This window comes from Anolis sagrei, chromosome 2 (genome assembly GCF_037176765.1).
Source record: "Anolis sagrei isolate rAnoSag1 chromosome 2, rAnoSag1.mat, whole genome shotgun sequence".
In the NCBI taxonomy this organism is placed as follows: Eukaryota; Metazoa; Chordata; class Lepidosauria; order Squamata; family Dactyloidae; genus Anolis; species Anolis sagrei.
Window position 1 is genome coordinate 41892273 of NC_090022.1, and position 19453 is coordinate 41911725.

The 19453-nt window shown below is 36.6% G+C and overlaps 1 protein-coding gene across 1 annotated transcript in view; it reads right to left on the reverse strand.

Moving 5' to 3' along the window:
• The window catches only part of CNTN3 (contactin 3), a 247868-nt gene that overhangs the window by 176805 nt on the left and 51610 nt on the right, over positions 1-19453 (reverse strand). Inside the window, exon 2 of the mRNA XM_060766333.2 lies at positions 19289-19422. Coding sequence (XP_060622316.2) covers positions 19289-19343 — 55 coding nt within the window. The 5' untranslated portion in view covers positions 19344-19422. The remainder of the gene's footprint in view (positions 1-19288; positions 19423-19453) is intronic.

The following is a 19453-nucleotide window of genomic DNA, read 5'->3' on the forward strand; positions in this document are numbered from 1 at the left end:
TAAGCTGGGAAAGAGTGGAATTCTCCCCTAGATAATTATACTACTGTAGTTCAGTGTGATCAATGAAAAAAATGTTTAAATGCTCTTTATGAAATTAGGGAGTGGGGAAAAATAATTTCTAAAGAGTTTCCAAAATTGGATAGGGTCTGTATTGTAACTATAACGAGTTACTTTTTCATTTCTTAATGAATTATTTGTACCAATGGGGAAACTTCAGGTGTGCCTTTATCCCTCATTGTTAAAATAATTAAATAATAATTGTTGGAAATGTGGCAAACAACTAGGTACCTACTTTCACGTCTGGTGGCAGTGTAAAAAAGTAAAGAATTTTTGGTTTGAAATACATAAGCAAGTACAAAGAATTTTACAGATCAAATTTGAACTCAAACCGGAGTACTACCTCCTCCACCTGCTGGACTTCAACATGGATAAAAATAAGGACAAGTTATTTTACCACCTGACGGCTGTAGCAAGAATTTTGATTGCAAGTATGTGGAAAAAGAAAGAATTACCAACAATAGAAACCTGGCTGCTTAAAATAAGAGACCTGATAGAAAATGACTCTCTGGCAAACATAGTGTTTGACAAGAGCAAGAAAAATAAGATAGATTGGCACCCGATAAGGACATTCCTAAAAGAAAGGAGAAACATATTGTTGCCAGAATAGGGAGGCGAAAGTGACAAGGAAGACAAGAATCATACAACAACAAATTCGTGAACCCGCAATCTAGATTGGAAGTCAACTTTGTTTTTTAAATGGATTCACCTATCACTACTTATCCATCCCCTTCACTTCCTTCCCAAATCACTCCTATCCCACCCTCCCTTCCTACTCTACCCTCTCCCCAATAGCAGGTAATATTTGATGTATAATGAAAATCCATTAATAAAGATATTTATGTTTTCTATAAAGTGACACAATATAACAAAGGATCAATCCCTCAACCTTTCAGAAATATTCATACATCTAATGGTATTTGGGAATTCCTTAAAGTATTGACAAACACATTTTTCTTTTCAAAAATCCACAACAGCTTTCTCATTGAATGTCACTCATATTAATCAACAGAAGTTTAATCTTCCCAACCCAGCACTGATTTACCTACCTGTTTTGAATTATCAGTCAGTCTTCCTCTTTGCAGATTCAACAATTTATTGGAACTCTGACTGCTGCTAAGAGGGAAAAATCTTCCCCCTATCCTAATTGGAGCTTTCAAATGCTGAGCAGAATTCTGGTAAATGTAGTTTAGGGTAGGGCCTTTTGAATTCTTTACCATAGAGCTCCTCACCTTCCCAAACTAAATTTCCCAGAATTCTGTGCTCACTCAGTCTCTTTCCCAGCTCACTCGGCTTTGTCCCTATTAATTTAATGATAGATTTCTTACCTTCCCTTTGCCTAGGATGAAAATGAAACTGACTTTGATAGGCTTCTGAGCATTACAGAATTCAAACAAAAAAGTATTGAGTGAGCTTTGATTCTTAAGTGTTGGCATGCCCCCCAGTGTTTTTTAATATCTATTCATATATACCAAACTTACAGATTAAATAAAATTTACTAATTAAAACAAAGATTTCTACACCCATAATGACTATATATGCTTACCTGCTATACACAAAGTTAACATAAATTAATTTTAAAATCCTCTACTGAATAAAGCAAAACAAAAAGGGAGGAAATATATTTTGAATGAAGTCTTCAAGTCATCTCTAGAAGGATCAATATGTTTTATTTACTTATCCAGAATATCCTGATTGTTTGATTCATGTGAAGGGTGCTCATTGTTAGTTTTGAATAAAAAGTTTGTTGAGCTTCTCTTCTTTTATCTTTTTTCATTTTGTCCTGTAGCAATGTATCCCTATTCTTTCTCTTATTTCTGCCTTTGGCACCAAATATTCTTTTAATATAATATAGTTAATGCATCCACTTGATTAACTGAGGCATACTCATATGCATTATTGTTGGGTGAGGGAAATAAGATTATTAAATCCCAGCTTGAAAACTTCTTTTGATTGATAAATATATTTCGGTTGGTTTGACAGAATACTTTTCAACTGAACTTAGTGGAGCTATGTCATTCTGTTACATTGTTTGCTTGGGAGAATCAAAGTTTCCATATAGATTCCTATAAACCTCTGAATCTTAGTGAGCTCCTCTTCAAATTTACTTACGAGAGGGCTATGATGCTTTGAATATTTTCTGTGAACACACAGTAACCTACCTGGAGAGTTTTACAGGTTCTCAGTCTAGTTTTCCAGGCAGTACACATTTTAACACTCTATTATTAATCATTAATTATTGCATTTATTACTTCCATCAACTTATGTTTCTATTGGACAGATTAAAGCCCTGAAGGTCTCTGACCTAATTAGGAAACCCTTTAAACTGATGCATTCAAACTTGCAACAGTACCCCAAACAAAGACAATCTATAAAATGTATTATTTCAAGATGATGAACAGGTTTCTTCTAAGTTGTTTAGAGGAAGGAAAAAGGAAGCAGTTCCTTTTCATCCTTCTGTCAAAATGGGATCAGAAAAAAAAACACTCTTACGTGCCTGCAAAGTACTCCTTCTCTCTTTTATCTAACAATTGCTAAGCTTGCACATTTCCTCTGCCTATCTGCATTTCTATCAGAATATTTCGCTACCTATTCCTTTCACCATTAGGTTATTTTAGTAAGTGAATAGTAATGGGGGGGGGGGGAATGAAAGATCTTCAGAAAGAACTATCCCATTAAGGGGCTGTGATAGGAAGGAAGTTCTGAACTGCTTCCCAATTAGGCTACAAAATAAAATATTTTATTAGCTCTCACATACATTTTGGGTACATCATATGTGCTGAGAGAGCCTTTCCCTTCTTCTGTTGCAGCCCCAAGTGCCCTTCACCATCTGCTCTGGAGCATCAGACAATCTCTAGAGCAGATTTGAGAACATGAGGGCTGCAGAGGGGGATGGAATCTATTCTAATGACAGATGCCATTCCATGTGTGGACAGACACACTTGGATGCATTCCCTTGTTAGTATAATGGCAGTCAAGAGTAGTATTAAAGCTGAAAAATTGGCAAACCAAGCACACAGCATGTGTTGTTTATTCTTTCTCCTCTACTTAACTTTTCTTTTAAAATGGACTACAAGTAGAAAATACCCTCTCTATGCTAAATTGATTCAGGGGAACATAGTGAGAGAACAGTTCCAACCAAGAGTACTTTATTTTTCATTCAAGGATGTGGCCTGTTGTTGAAATGCAAAGAAGACTAATTAGATCTGAGACATCACCAAAAGTTTATCTGTAGATGGAAAAAATGTAATATTTGTGTTAAATGGCTGGGCAACAGATTTTGCTTTAGTTAAAACTATAAAAACCAACTGAATGAATTTTGAAGTAGTGACACATTTCTACTTCTATATTTAATTACACAACCAGGCTCTACAGTTTCCTTGCTACGAGTAAGATAGCTCTTCTTCCTAGAATACAATATTAATATTCCCTTCATAATTTTCTAGAATTATTTTCCACTTGCAAGCTATATTCTATTTCCTATGTTGGTGCCAGTGAGATGTAGTGGCCTGAGCATTGGAATATGCCTACGTTTAAAAAATAATGCAATTTGACGTGACAGTAGCTGCCATGGCTCAATGTTATAGAATCTAGGACAAATTATTTTATAAGGACAAATTCCAAGCCTTCCCTGCCAAAGAGTGCTGGTGCCTCAGCAAAGAACAACTTCCATGATCTACAGCATTAAGCCATGACAGTGTCAAACTGTATTATTTTTACAGTGTAGATGCACCCTAAGATTCTGGAGACCAGGGCTCAACTACCTGTTCAGACATGAAAACCCACTGGATGATCTTGGGCAAGTCACCCTCTCAAATCACCTCATCAGATGCCAGTGGAAGAAGGAGATAGTGGTCCACTTCGCCGTGAGGTGTGGAGAATCTGCTGCCCCATGTCTTGCATTGCCCACCTCGCTAGGAAGGCAATCACATGGGGGGGGGAGTGTGGAGCGTGCATGGTGTGTGTGACTTTCCCCCACAGATTGGGCAACACAGGAAGCCTCCCATGTTGCCAGGAGGCGGTGACACACTAGTTACACCCTCCGCATCAATAGAGCTGGCACAATGACATTGGATGAGTGCCGGACGGCTCCGTGGGTGACTGAGACTACATCGGTGTTTGCTGCTGAATCTAGCTCCATATGATGAGGTTGACAGTCTCAGAAGGCAAAGGAAAAAACCCTGTGATCAAATCTTGCAAACATAAGCTTCTTATAAATTTCGTTTTGGGTCACCATATGCTGGAAATGGCCTGAAGGCAACTACTACTACTACCACTACTACTGACTAATACTGAAAATGTTGTTCTTCAAAATGCAGAGGTTTCTACTGAACCATGCCAGTTTTCATAGCTCTTAACTTGTACTAGATCAGAATGGCACATAACTAACATTCTGCAACAATTTCACTCACCCCAACACCTTCTCTATCACGTAAAACCTTGATGGAAGTAAATTCTAGCCAGAATATGTGGAAGGACTGAAATAACTTGTAGAGAGGCTCATGATCAGTCGGAAGATAAAGAGTACTTTATGAGCAATTGTGGAACATGCATCTTAATTTGCCCCATGTCGGTACTACAACATATGAATGATTGCAGTTTATTCTGCATCATCTTCTTTTCTTTTTAGACTCAATGACTTTTCTATAGCTTTGACTTTCAGAGACACTTCTGAAAACATCACCACATAATAAGTATACTGTGATTTTCTGCTATTTGTATAAGACTAACATTATTCTTTGGGTTTAGCTAAACAATTCATTATATATGGAGAACTTAGAGAAGTTTTTCTGAATTGAATTCGTTGTATGTGGGAAGGTAAAGTTGAATCCCCCCCCCCCCCAAAAAAAGAAGAAATGCTTCCATGTGGGCTGAAAAAAAAATTATTCAATTGATCACTGTCCTCATCAGCTCTGACAGTGAGGATGAGTGGTTGGAGCTGCAGACCAACAGCTTTCAGCTGCTTGCACAACAAAGTGCAGGCATGTAGCCGGGGGGGGGGGGGCTCGGGGGGCGTCAGCCCCCCCCCCACATTCTCATGGTGGTTCGCGAAAAGGCCTTACTGGTGCATTATTTAAATTGTTATGTTTATTCATATCATGATCTGATCACCATACTCAATATATCCCATATGCGTGGGGGTATTGGGGTAATGATACAAAAGGTTTGCTAAGGCTAGACCCTCTTTCACTCAGACTCAGCCCCCCCAAAAAACTCAGCCCCCCTCCCAACCCCCCCCTGAAAAAATTCAGCCCCCCCCCCCCCCCGAAACAAAATCCTGGCTACGGGCCTGGCAGAGTGTAACAGCTACAGAAGGAGAACCCTTAGCAGTTGTCACAGTAGCCAGCACTTCATTAACCAGCACTTCAGAGCAGGCTGCTGAATTGTGAACTGTTCCTTCTCATATGCTACTTCGCAAAGACAAGCTCAATTACATAGGCCTGCCAGGTTATCTGAGAAACAGACTATCTACAAGCAACACCTATGGCCTTAGCATAAAGGACTTTTGAGCTCACACTCTTGTCGCTGGAGGCAACATCTTACTGGATGGTGTTATCATGAACTCATCGTGAACCATGGACTGGAACTGGACTTAAGTACTTAGATACTGCCTTACATTTAGTTATACTGTTGATGATTTGTTTGACCACAGAACATGAACACTGACTTACTGGAACTGAAATTGTGGTTTTAGGCTTTGATTCAAGAACTCTCTGTGTATGACCTTTGGACTTGAATATTGATTATCTGTGTTTGAACATAAACAAAGCAGATCACAACAATGAAAATAAAGTTCTTTCCTCGACTTTAACTCCTCCCTTGCATATGAAGGGAGGAATTTAGGAGAAATGTGGGATTGAATGGTTTAAGTCTGCCCTTATCCACTTATGATGAGCCCAATCAGGAGCAGGTTCCCTATGCATTTAATTTGAAAGAAAAGAAAATACTTACCTTTATAGTGTCAAAATTCAATTATATAGCAAAACGAACATAGTATTCAACATTCAGTCATATAGCAAATTGCTAGTATGGGTGACTTCTTTACACAATGAATGTGGTTCTTGATCACTTTGTACCCCTAAAGCGCTACAAGATTCGTAATACTCTGATTGTGGTTGCTTAAAGGATGAAAAATATTGTTCAGGCTTTTGCATTTTCCAGAACAATAACCAATAAACAATAACCAATAAACAATAAACTAAAACTGGAGAGTAGAGAAGAGAGAATATAGTTGATGCCAAAGCTATGAAGTCTTTATCTTATTACAGTTTTAAGGGTTGAATGAAAAGTAAACCCTCCACCTTCGTTACCTGGGTTTGGATGGGAATATTTTAATAAATCAAATGCAGAAATAATCCTTAGAATGTGATCTTTAACTACCACTATTCACTTTTCCACATAATCACCAGACAATTGCATACATTTTTGCCAACAATGAACACGTTTTCTGAAGCTGTCACAGAAGCAGTCGACACTCTGTTTCCACAACCCATTGTGCACAGATCTTCCAATAGCCAAGCAAAGCAATAATGTGACCCACACATTCTTGTGAAATGCCAATTATGCTTGAAATTTCTTGCTGAGTATACGACAATTGTCCTGAATCAATCTGTCAACCTTTTGCTTGTGAAACTCGGTGGTTGCTGTCACAGGATGTCCAACTCTTTGTTTGTCACGCAAGTCAGATGTTCCTACCTCAACATCTTTAAACTTATTTACCCAGTGACACACAGTACTCACATCAACACAATCACCATAAACAGCCTGCATTCTCTGATGTATCTTCTTTGGGGTGGCACCTTCTGCTGTCAAGAATTTAATGACTGAACATTGCTTAAGTCGCATTGACCAACCGTCTGTGCAGGGTTCCATACTTTGCACTTTAACAACACAACTGTTCAATGCTAAGGTTTCCTACCCAAATGGAACTGTAGAGGAGAATCTATTGAACCAGCTAGTACCTGCCACATACCAGTACTGCCATCTGTTGAGGAGTTATGAAGGTGGAGGCATTACTTTTCATTTAACCCTTGTAGAAAGAAATGCAGATCTTGATATTAATTTGCAGCAAGTAAGAAATTGTTATGTTATACTTAGGTCTCTCCTGAGGGAAAAGGGAAAGAAGATCCTCCCATTTCCATCTTAAGATATTACTAAGACTCCATTGGCTGAAACCTCAGCTATTCTTTTCAAAACATCCTACCACTGTTTTGGTTTGTTTGGATATCTAACCTAATTAAGTTCTCTGGATAATCTGGAAGGATTTCACAGTGTTTTGAAATCTCCGAGTTTAAGTTTACCTAATAACATATATTTCCCTAATAGAGGGTTTGAACATTCTATTTTGGCCCAAGCAACTCCTTTTTTTTCTCTGTGTGTGACCTGAATAATATTGAAAGGTTAGAAATCCCTTTTTCTGAAAGCAAACTAGCACATAATTAAATTTCCAAAAGATGTTATCTGAAAGAAAAAGCAGTTTATTAAAGGCTTACTAAAAGTATGCTATTATAATAATACTACAATAAATTAACCTCTGAAACTTATTCACCCAGGATATAATTGATGCCATCATGTCAGGAAATGAGGATTTGAAAAACGATTAGATACTGAAGGCATTTAAGACTATCCACTGTTTTCTCAGATAGTCCTTGGTAGCTAATAAAAATGTGCCGTGCAATATATTCTTAGCATTATTTAATTGGGACTTCCACTTTAGAATTGCCAAGTTAAATCCCTAAACAGAAAATGCTACTAACCCTATCACAGCTTTGACCCCGAAATATTTCTTACCCTACATTTTCTATGCCCATGCTACATTTACAATTACATTACATATTTGAAAACACAAGTGATTCCCAGTCATATGTATATTGTATGTCCAATTTGAAAACAAAAAGACCTTATAGATGGTGAAATCCATTTTATCATTCATGATTCACCACAAACTTTAAAAAAATGAATCACAGAACAAAGAACAGTTAATGTTTCTTCTCCATGAATCCATTGCTGTTCATACTGAGTCATACAAATTTAAAGAAATAGCTGTACCCTGCATCATATGACCATACAGAGAACTGTGATGGATCAGATGAAAAACCAATTCATTTAAACATGCTGTTCATCCAATAAACAGTTACCCATGAGAAGATCTTGATCAGCACATGAGTGAAAGAACATCCACGTATCTCTGTTTCCCATTAGCTGACACAGAAAAATGCTCTATCTCTTATGGAGGGAATAATGTGTAGCAGCCATTAATGGCCCTATTTATTTATTTATTTATTTACTGCATTTCTATGCTGCCTTTCTCAGTCCGGAGGTGACTCAAGGCAGCTTACAACGGGCACAATTTGATACCACAATGATCATAAAACAAAATTAAAAACATTTAACGCACATTATAAAAACAATGTAAAAATCATTAAAAACATATAATCAGCAGTGACTTCCTATTAGCCTATCCTCAATAGATATGTCTGAAGCCTTCCAAGTCAGTGAAGCCTACTACAAGCTTTGGCAACAATTAAATTATGCATTGTGCAAAAGGGGGCTTCCTTTAGTTATCCTGATATAGTTTCTACATCAACAGCATTTCATTTTGTGAGATTTCAGGAAGAAATATGAAGGAAGGCCCTTCAGGAATAATTTGCAGTATAGTTGTTCTGCCTCAGTAAGTCAGTCCACTAGGCAGAGGCTACATCTACACCTACCAAAATAATCTTGAGTTCTTTCTGGTGTCCAGACAGTCAGACAGGCCAAGAGAGCATAGGGGCTGCTCCCTATCAAAGCCTTGCTAGTGACGTTGCTTCTGGTGAGATCAAAACAGTGCCCATGGCCCTGCTGGGGAACTCTTTCCGGCCAGCATCACAGCAGTGAGTCGGTTTCATGTGTGGTCACTGGATTGGGCCAGATCGAGCTGCAATCAGCTCTCCACACCTAAAATAACAAGATCACAGAGCTTCCTAGAATTGCAATCCCCCTTTTGATGGATTACTAGCTGGAAGCAGCATTTTCACTGTGAAACCAGACAAATGTCATGTGAATTCTTTAAAACAGCTGCAAGGTGAGTTGTTTTATTTGGCTGTGTATATATGGCCAGTCTCTCTGTCCATCTGACTGACAGTCTCTCTCCCTCCTATAGGCAACCTCTATTTTAAATATACACCACCAAGTAGCTTCTTTCTTTCTCTCACATAAATTCAATCTCAGCAAATGAATGTATATCTCAGAAAGCAGATAAAAAATAAAAACTGATTAGTTTTAAAGATGCTATAACACTTATTTCATTTTCTACCCTTTCCTTTTTGAATACTAATTTGATTTCAGCACTCTTCCTCTCTATCATGACAAAATTAAGAATTATCAATTTCATGACAACAAAAATGGAATCAATATAAATTATATAACAATACCAATGCTCGTAATGTTACAACAGCTGCTTCACTGGCATGTCAAGACAATGTTTAGCTTAGCAAAAATACTTCAAAAGATAATTTAAATTAATCACTGATGACAACAAAGACTAGTTAGTTCATAAGATCTTAGCCCAATTCAAGTATAGGCACTTGGATGAATCCAGAGAGGTTTAAGTTAAATTCCGATTTTTGCTCCCCACTACTCCATGCCTGGAGAGGAAAGGGTCTGAAGCATGGAACAAGCAAAATCATGATTTGAGGAGGCTGCCTGGAATGAGCAGATGAACCATCCCATTGGTGCAAAAATCTTTGGAACCAAGTAAGACATCTTTGAAACCATAGCTCATATAAGAGACCACTACTCACTTACAGCAAGAGCCATATAGTCTATCAGCACCAATAAACTCCTTTGGAAGTTCCTCCTTTTTCACTAATATGGGTATAGCATTCCTACAGTAAAGAATGCAGACTAACCCAGTTACCCAGTTCACGTAGAACAGTAATACATGCATACAAATAATATAAATATAATATAAATACGATAAATAAATACATTTTAAAAAGAAGATGGGGAAAAACTGACCCTCACAGTCTGCAAAACCAAAATATATTTCCATTGTTCACCTGTTTCTGATGCAGGGTTCAGGTTGCAATATTTCAGTCGCTATGCTATTTTTAGTACCTGGAAATGAAAGATCTTATTTTTTAAAAATCTCAATAGGCAAATAAGAAAATACAAATAATAAAAAAGAAAATATATCATTTAGGAAAAATTAAAGCCAGTATTTGTAACTTCAGGAGGCTTGATGTACTAGAAGTTACCTCTGCATTAATAAGTCTCATGAATAACTATTTTCTATGGAATAAAGTGGGGCCTCTGGTGGAACAGTGGGTTAAACCTGAACTTACTGACTGAAAGGTTGGTGGTTCAAATCCGGGGAGCTAACATTGTTAGCCCCAGCTTCTGCCAACCTAGCAGTTTGAAAACATGCAAATATGAGATCAATAGGTACTGCCTTGGTGTTCAATGCATTCATGCTGGCCACATGATCTTGGAGGCATCTACAGACAATGCCAGCTCTTTGGCTTAGAAATGGAGATGAACACCACCCTTCAGAGTTGGGCACAACTAGATTTAATGTCAGGGAAAAACTTTACCTTTACTTTTTTATGGAATAAAGCATTGCTGGAAAATTAGCTGAGTAGGTCCAATTTTGTAAAAAAAAAAAAGTTTGCTTAATTTATTCTTAAGTAATTTAAGGAAGGCTGTTTTTATATTATAAATTTACTTGTATTTATTTAAATCCATTTTGAGGATATCTACAACGAAAAGTGCTTTTTGAAAGAACTAAAGAAACTCTTCTCATAAAAATTATATTGGTCTAAATCCATTTGGAGTTATTATCACCTAGAACAGACTCACTGAATCAATGAGAACTTAGTATGTCAACCCTTACAAATTTCCACTGACTGAAAAGTCTACTGTACTTTGGACTTATAATTGGATTTCAGCAGAAAAACATATTTATGTTCATAAACAAGCTGCATCACAGGCAATATGTACTGTATGTTTACTATCCATCTAAAGAATGGCTTTAAATGTGAACAATTTAAACGATTTACCAAGCATTTAGCAGATTTGTATGAGCATTTGAGATCCCATATCTTCCTGTGAGTACATTTAGGCATGAATGCTAGAATCTTTTAAAATATGACCTACACATTTTAAAATAAAGAAATGAAACATTATGATTGTGAACTCTATGCCTCATAATAACTAGTACTTTCTTGCCTATATACAATGATTCCTCCACCTGGTGCCTTACAGATATGTTTGCCATGTTTGCTCCTACCATTAACCCCAAGCAACACTGATGTGTTAGCTGGCACTTATGAGAAAAATAGTTCCATACACAGTAGATAGAAGTGGAGGAGTATAATGATTGAATCTGTAGATTATAGATGGAGTCTAACATTTTAACATTTCTGTAAAATGGACAGCCAGGTAGGTAAATTCATGGCATTGTTTGATCCAGTGACTACTGATAGATCATTGAAATAGAGTTTGTCTTTTTCCAAATGAAAAGAACAAAATGCGCTGCACTTAGAAAGCAACCTTCTTAGACTCATGAATTAAAACCTTATAATCAACATATAAAATTAAATATTTTCCATTCTTTAAAATAAATTTTGTAAATAGAAAATAGTGTATGGGGAAAAGAAAAATCAAGCTTGCACCTTTGCCTTATTTGTTTATTATTATTTATTTATTTAGAGGCAGCCAGAGGGTAAGAACTCTACTTTAGAACTTCTGCCCGAGGCAAGCCTCTCCAAACATATTGGGCATGGCCCCCACAGCTGTTCAATCTCACCTGAAGCCAGCAGCAGATAAAAAGCCATCACTGGACTGGAGCCTGCTTTGCTGGGCAGCAGAGGCAGCCAGTGGATGAGAACTCTACTTTAGAATTTCTGCCTGGGGCCAGCCTCTCCAAACATACTGGGCGCGCCCCCCACAGCTTTGCAATCTCACCTGAATCAAGGAGGAGGTGAAAAGGAGGGCAGGAGACTTTGGCTTCTCCAGAGTGGAAGGTGCAGCCTACAGACCAACTCTTATTGGCAGCAGGTACACCTCACTGCCTCCTCTCCTCCCCCCCCCCCCCAACCATCCTCAGTCTACTGGCAAGTGATAGCTTACACCTGACTTATGACAACACAACTGATAAAATCTATGTTCCTCTAGACTTTTATCAAACTGATCAGTAGCCTACTGCTTGGACTTCAGATAATACTCTCCCCCCACTGCTTCAAGGACCTCATATCACATTTACCATCCCCCAAAAGCCCCAGGACGTTTTTTACCCTCCCCATCTTGTATTCAATATGCACCTAAAGAACTTTGTGTCTTGTGAGATGGGGGGGGGGAGCAGGGAGGGTATAAAAAGAAGGGCTGAAATGCTATGGAGAGAAAGATGGGAAGACAGGGTGAGAGAAGGAGTCTATGTTGTTAAATGCAGGATAATATGTTTCATGTTTATGTCTTTGTTTGATGTTTTTGTAGTTTTAATGGCTTTAATCTACATTTATATGTTATTGATTTAGATGTGTGAGATACACACACACACACACACATATGGCACTGAATTTGCCATTGGTTATGTTGTAAACCGCTTTGAGTCCCCCCCCAGGGTATAGAAATGTAGTTAATAAACAAAGCATAGAATGATATGAGAATGGATTATTCCCTCCCTCCTGCTCCTACATCTTATATTCTGAGCTGTATAAAAATTTGTTTTGATTTTTACATTTCTGATGTCTGATTTCTGTCTTTGAAATAAATTTCCCTAAAGGTGCTTTTTTATCAGTTAGTTTTTTAGAAATTCCATCCCCTTTTTTTCTGAAAGGTTGTCACTGCTGCTCACCCTTGTCTTGCCTGCTACTTGCTTCCCATTTTTATCGCATATGGCAAGGCATGCATTAAAAAAGTAGGGTGTACCGAATTATGGAGAAAGCTGCATTACAATTTTAGCTGCGTTAACTATTTTAAATGAAAGACCCCCCCCCCCAAGGAAAAAGGAGTGTCTGTGGTTTGAACCAATGAGATGATGCCCTTGCACATTCTTGGTCAAGAGATGCATCAAAAGTGGTAATAGGACTTTCTTTACTTTTCTGGTGATTTCACCAAAGTCACTGCCACTCACTCTTTGAAAAAGACTTTTGCTTAACAGTTTAGACATTACTGCAATCTCATTTTGATGGCTCAGCATTTGCTTCATGGAGTAGAAAAACCTACTCTTTGCCTGGAGACTGGCTTATGTGTCTGGAGACTCAAAAAGTATATCTAATTCCCAAATACTTCTGACATTGCCTTCAGGACTGGTAATGTATTCCCCAAATTTTTCACTATGCCATTTCACATATGCTCTGTGGGACAGTATTATGACATGAGGAAGAAAATACTTTCCCCTATCTTTCTAATCTACAACTATACATAATTTTATACACATCTGTCATTTCCCCTCTTAAGCTACACAGTCCCAAACATCCCAACCTTTCCTCATAGCTGATGTGCTCAAGTCTCTTGGTAATTTTGGTTGCCCTTTGTAGCCATTACACACAGTTTGACTAATGAAAGCGACCAGAACCCCTTGGCTTTTTGGAAGGTCAGTAAAGGAAACAAACTGATAAATGTGTTGGGCCACTTTGAAAGTATGGTATATCATGCAGGGCACAGAAAAAGTGATAATCTAAATTGACCTAGAAAAGGTGCTTCTGATCTTTGAGAACATTACTGATAAGGAAAGTTTTGGAACTACTGCTTTGGTTTATGTTTGCTTCCTGATAATTTTATATATCAGCCATGTAAGTTTCCAATGTTTTCTCTTTCAAAAGAAAATCAAAGTGCTATCTTTGGAGCTTCTTTCTCAAGAAATAAAGTCACACATGAAAGAAGAGTTTTTTAATAAAGGGAGCATCTAGAAAACAAATTAAAGAAAACATGAATAATCAGCATATAAGCGATTCGTGTCATAATGAGTTACCTGGATCCATTCATGACCATTCACAGAGCTAGAACCATAATAGTCCTGTTTGGTTATCTTGCAATACTAATAAGTATCATGCCAAATATTGGGGAACCCAAGGATGTTAGGCTCAACATTAGAGAATGCCCTTAGCATTTCAAGGGATTTTCCTGAGTATTGTTTTATATGAATTTAAATAATTTCAAATTTGAAAAACCAAATACAATATATAGACTAAAACATATTGAACCATGGTCCTATTTACACTGATATATAATGCATTTGAAACTGCATTACCTGGTCAGTGTAGACTAGTATTATGCATTATATGAGTCTATACAAGTATGGTTCTGCACTTTATTTTGTGCCTGCGTAGAACCATCCATAGTTATCATGTTGCCAAATTACACTTCTATGAAATTAGGCTATTATTCATTGGGTATGAATAAAATGCATGTTTCTCACCTTCAGAAATAATTTAATGTCTAATGGAAACTTCCCTTTATTTTATTTTTGGAATCACTCCAATACTATATTTTTTTGCAGAGAAAAAAATACATGAGATTTTCAACATATTTTCATGCAATTCTGATATGATTGCAGATTTATATCCAGCATACACTTTCAAAAGGCCACTCGCGCTCTTTTCCTCATTGATTTCTTAGAAGTACAAAATTATAATAACAATAACTACATAAATATGACACTAGACCCTTGTTTCTATGTACTTTCAAGTTGTCTTTTGATGTTTGGGTGACTCCACGAATTTGATTGAGTTTTCTTAATCAAGAAATACCTTAACATAAAAAACATACACAAAAAGTGCTCCCAAAGCTTGTTTTTCAAAGAAGACTGTAAGATGCATTGATATACAAATGCATGGCTTTAACATGGTGAGTGCTGTCCTTGATCCCAGTTTAGTTTGCATGAGGTTTATTTTTTAGCTGATGTTTAATAGCAGCAGTTAAACACATGAAAGAAGCATAAAACACCTAATATACTTGCTTGCATAAAATACAAGCTGCCTTTAAGTGTTGTTTTGCAGGAGTCAAGTGACATAGTCATCCCAATTATACCAAGGAGCTAGTTCTCAAGATTTTATTCCAAAATAAATAAACAAATAAATAAAGCAAGTGTCAACCTGTTTCAGTCTCTGAAGTTTAAGAAGCCTTCTAGCCTCACTTTGATAAGCTATTAAGATTTAAATGACAAGGAAAAAAGCAACTCAAGATAGAAAATAATGTATCAGCAAAGATAATCCAAAATATGTCCATCTGTTAGAGGTCAGCGTTTTTAAGTGACAACTAGAAGTATTTCCATTTCTCCAGAATTTAGCTGACCACATCAAAAAAAGGCTAAAAAATATTGCAATGCAGAGCTATTGCCTCAGGTTTATTAGCCGGGAAACTTTCAAAATTATGCATTTCCTTTAACATTCTATCAAAACTATGAACAAAAAATGCAGCAGTTGGCATTTTAATGTATTATATTACTCTAAATGTCTTAAGAATTTGTTTGATAGTAACTATTAGATGCTCCTCCTCTGTAACGAGTCACAGATATCAGATCCATACCATTAAGCAGCATGGGGCAAGCAATAATGGCTGTCTTCACCAATTTCTGTATTGCCCCTTCTGTTTAATTATTTCACCCAGTTCTACATTAGCTCTGTCAGATGCTAATCCCAGCAGTTGAAGGAAAGTCTAGACCTAGAATATTGTGTTAGCTGGGGGTGATGGAAGTTGAGGTTCAGAATATTTGTGGAGCCTGGTACTGACAAAAGGACTGTCAAGGAATGGGAAGAAGAAGTCATGTTCCCATATGGCCTGCTATACAGACTCTCTTGGTTTGGAGACATTTTTGTTTCAGACTATGAAATTTTCAAAAAGGTTCTATTCAGATTTTTTTAGGCTTCATGACACTAGTAAGTACAATTCTTTTCTAAGCATTCATATTGCTTTATATGGTGGAGGAAAGAAGCAAAATATGACTTCAAGTTGTATCTGAATGGTTTGAATTAGTACAGTATTATCTCTGTATTCACCGGACTACTATCCACGTTCCATTTGTACATATCTGACAAAATATGTCACCTGTAGGCATCTTCTAGGCCCTTCAGCACAACTCTGTGGCATTCTCCATTCAGAAGCCTATCATTCCGGTAGGGTTCACTATTATCTGTGGTTTACTTATCCATGCAAAGTCTGGGAACTTATCCCCAATAGATACAGTGGGGGTTATATTGTAGGGGGAAAACTACAATATTTTTCTATGCTTATGAAACTTGGAAATCTTTTAGGGACAAGAAAAAGCAAAACAAGGGTTGAATTATTAGTCATACACATAAGGGTAAAGTTTCCTACAAGCTGTATTTTAATTTTATTTAAGCTGACAGTGAATTAAAAAGCGAGAATGTTTTTGTCAATGAATAATTTGTAAAAGTAATTTAGAAAATGTATTAATTAAAATCCCATCTGCAATAAACATAACATTCTTCAAATTAAATTTCTTGTACCTCAACAAACAGTGGCTTATTCTTTTGACATGATTTTATTAGTCAATGTAAGTGTAAATTATGCATTACATGGCAAAACTAATCAGGAAAGTTATCTATTATAAAATATGGCTAGGTCAATGTATAAGCACAATTACTAACTCATGTGGTTCAATCTGTTCTGTACTTTAGCTCTAAAAAAGAGGGAGAAATAAGCATGAACATTCTCAAACTGATGTCCATAACATTGTCATATTTTTATTGTGATAAATTACAAACTGATCTGGCACTCCAACTGTTTCCACAGGGCATTCTCTGAGGTCCAAAGGATGGAGAAGAAAGTCCTCCATATTCAAGACTTAAAATCTCAGCTCGTTCCCCCTACTCCCATACTTCGAATACTTTGCATGGCCTTTCCATCTTCAACATTATTAAGGAAGGAAAAGAAAGTGTACAATCTCTCCAACATTTCAGAGATGAAAACTGGGATATTTGTGGTCATGCAACACCAAAGTTTTCATTAAGATTCCAAAAGGAAGAGCAGACAAGATCGAAAAAGGTAGAGCAGTTTGCTTTTACTAGGAAAAGTAAGATTCTGCATGTCGTTTCCTGAATTAACTCGCAGCGGGAGAATGTCTTTACTGAAGAAATGGTGTGATCCCACCTTAGATTAAAGCCTCATCTACACTGCTATATAATGCAGTTTCAGAGTCCAGATTAACTGCATTGAACTGGATTATATGACAGAATGAACTCATATAATCCAATTCAATGCAGTTAATCTGGATTTTAAACTGCATTATAAGGCAGTGCAGATCCATCCTAACTGCCCTGTAATGCAGCTTTCAATTATTTAAAAGGGCACTTAAACTCTCACAGCACATTTGAGCTTGGCTTACTATTGAATCCCCTGTTCTGTCTTGCAAATTGCTTATTCTACCATTAGAACTCCCAAATTAGATAAATTCCAATATGAATCTGGTGTACTGTAAAAACAACCATGATAACATGTTATTGCTATTATTCCATTTACATATTTTCATAGGCTGCATTCTGAGACTTAACTGTAGTGACACAACAGTTCTACAAAATTTCATCTATCTAGGGACATGAAAAATATTAGCTGAATTTCTTGTTCTCAATAAAAGCAGTTATCTGCATCAATCAAAATTGTCTGTTAAAAGATAAATAATTTCTACATTATGTGTAGATTTCTGCCATTTTTGCAGAAACTCTCCGCACAAAACATTTGTCTGCTCCCTTTGTGGAGCAAATCATACATAAACACCCAGGGCAAACAGACTGCTTGGTGATGGGAAAAAAGCAAGCAATCCATCTGAAGTATATCTGTAACAGGCTCACTTACACATTTGTAGAAGTTCCAACAATAAGGCAGTGGCAATTGTGACTTTGCATAATTTGTATAAAGTTGTTCTAAAATATGCAAGAACTGTTTTTATCAGGAGAAAATATCTTGTTGTTTGCTTTAACAATTGAAATTGTAACAACACATGCAGTTTGCAAACATGTTCTCTATGATCAGTCAGCAAACTATATAGGGACAGTGCAGGAACCAAAAGCACTATCAAGCTATATCAACCTGATTTTTTAGGAGAAAAAAATTCTGGGAGTTGTAGGGCCCCAAAACACCTGGGGCCCTACAGGTTGAGAACCACTGCTCTAGAAATAGCTAAGGTCTTCCAGGGTGGCTCTCTGATCAACTTCTGCAAGCAGCTGACCATAAAATCACACTGAAGGGTCTCAAAATTGCTAGAGAGAAACATATTTATCATATCCACAAAAGTTATGCCTGCAAATATGGAGGTCCAACTTTACTTTATCTTCTTGTGATCAAAGCTTTGAAATAGCTACAACAAAGTTAATTGCCAGTCTTTGAATAAGATACATATATGACGCCAATCAGAAATATAAATTCCATTGTTAATGAATTAAAAATGTATTTTACCTTTTGAAATAATGTCTTCTTCAGTTCAAGTAGCTATATCATACTCAGTAATGTGTTTATATTTTTATTGGTTGTTCATGAGTACATAAATATTAAGATGAATTTCATCTGGGTAAGATCTGCATAAAAAGGAGTAGACTTTCCTACATTTTTTTAAAAAAACAGCAATTCAATATTCACCTCATCCATGTAGTTCTTCCTACTTTCAATAAAAAAATAATTGTCAAGCAGAAACCATTTTATAGTTACAGAACTCCCCTACAAATTTTCAAACTGTGTCTGTTGTTGCGGCTGTACTGCTTGCATACCTATAGCTTGTTGTTTGCACAGTGACTTGGTTATCATATTTTAAAGTTTAGGCTTATATATTCAGTATCTCAGCATTCTTTGTATTATATGCCCCAGGATAGTCTTTCGCAGCCACTACAACACCTTTTTTTTCTGAATCTTTTTAGGGAGTGCCTCCTAGCTTGTGTTTGTCTGTTTTGCCATAATCAGAGCTCAAATGCAAATGATATTCTCAATGAGAGTGGAGACACTAGTAGACATCAGTGGGAACTTAGTAGATACATATTTTTAATAATTGTATAGATTCAATTAAGCTACTATATCTGGAAATAACAATTGTATTAAGGCTCATGTGTTCTTCCTTGAAACACTGCATGAGAAAGATTTTTTTGAAAAACATCAAAAATTCTTAATATTTAAGTTTTCTAATACACACTTACTTTTAATGGAGTGAGAGGATTAGCTTTACTATTCTAGCATGCTATTTGAAAGAAATTACTCAGCTGGTGCTCTAATTTAGAAATTATAGATTAACATATATCTTTACCTCCAAAGCAGCCAATAAAGGAAAGCAGGAAAATTTGTTTCCATAGTAACAACATCTTCAGCTTCCAAAACTTAGAAGTTCTTGTCCAACCTCAAACGAACACAACTCGTAGCCGTCCACACAGAACCTTTAATCTGTTAAAACATGAATATAAAAATAATTTAA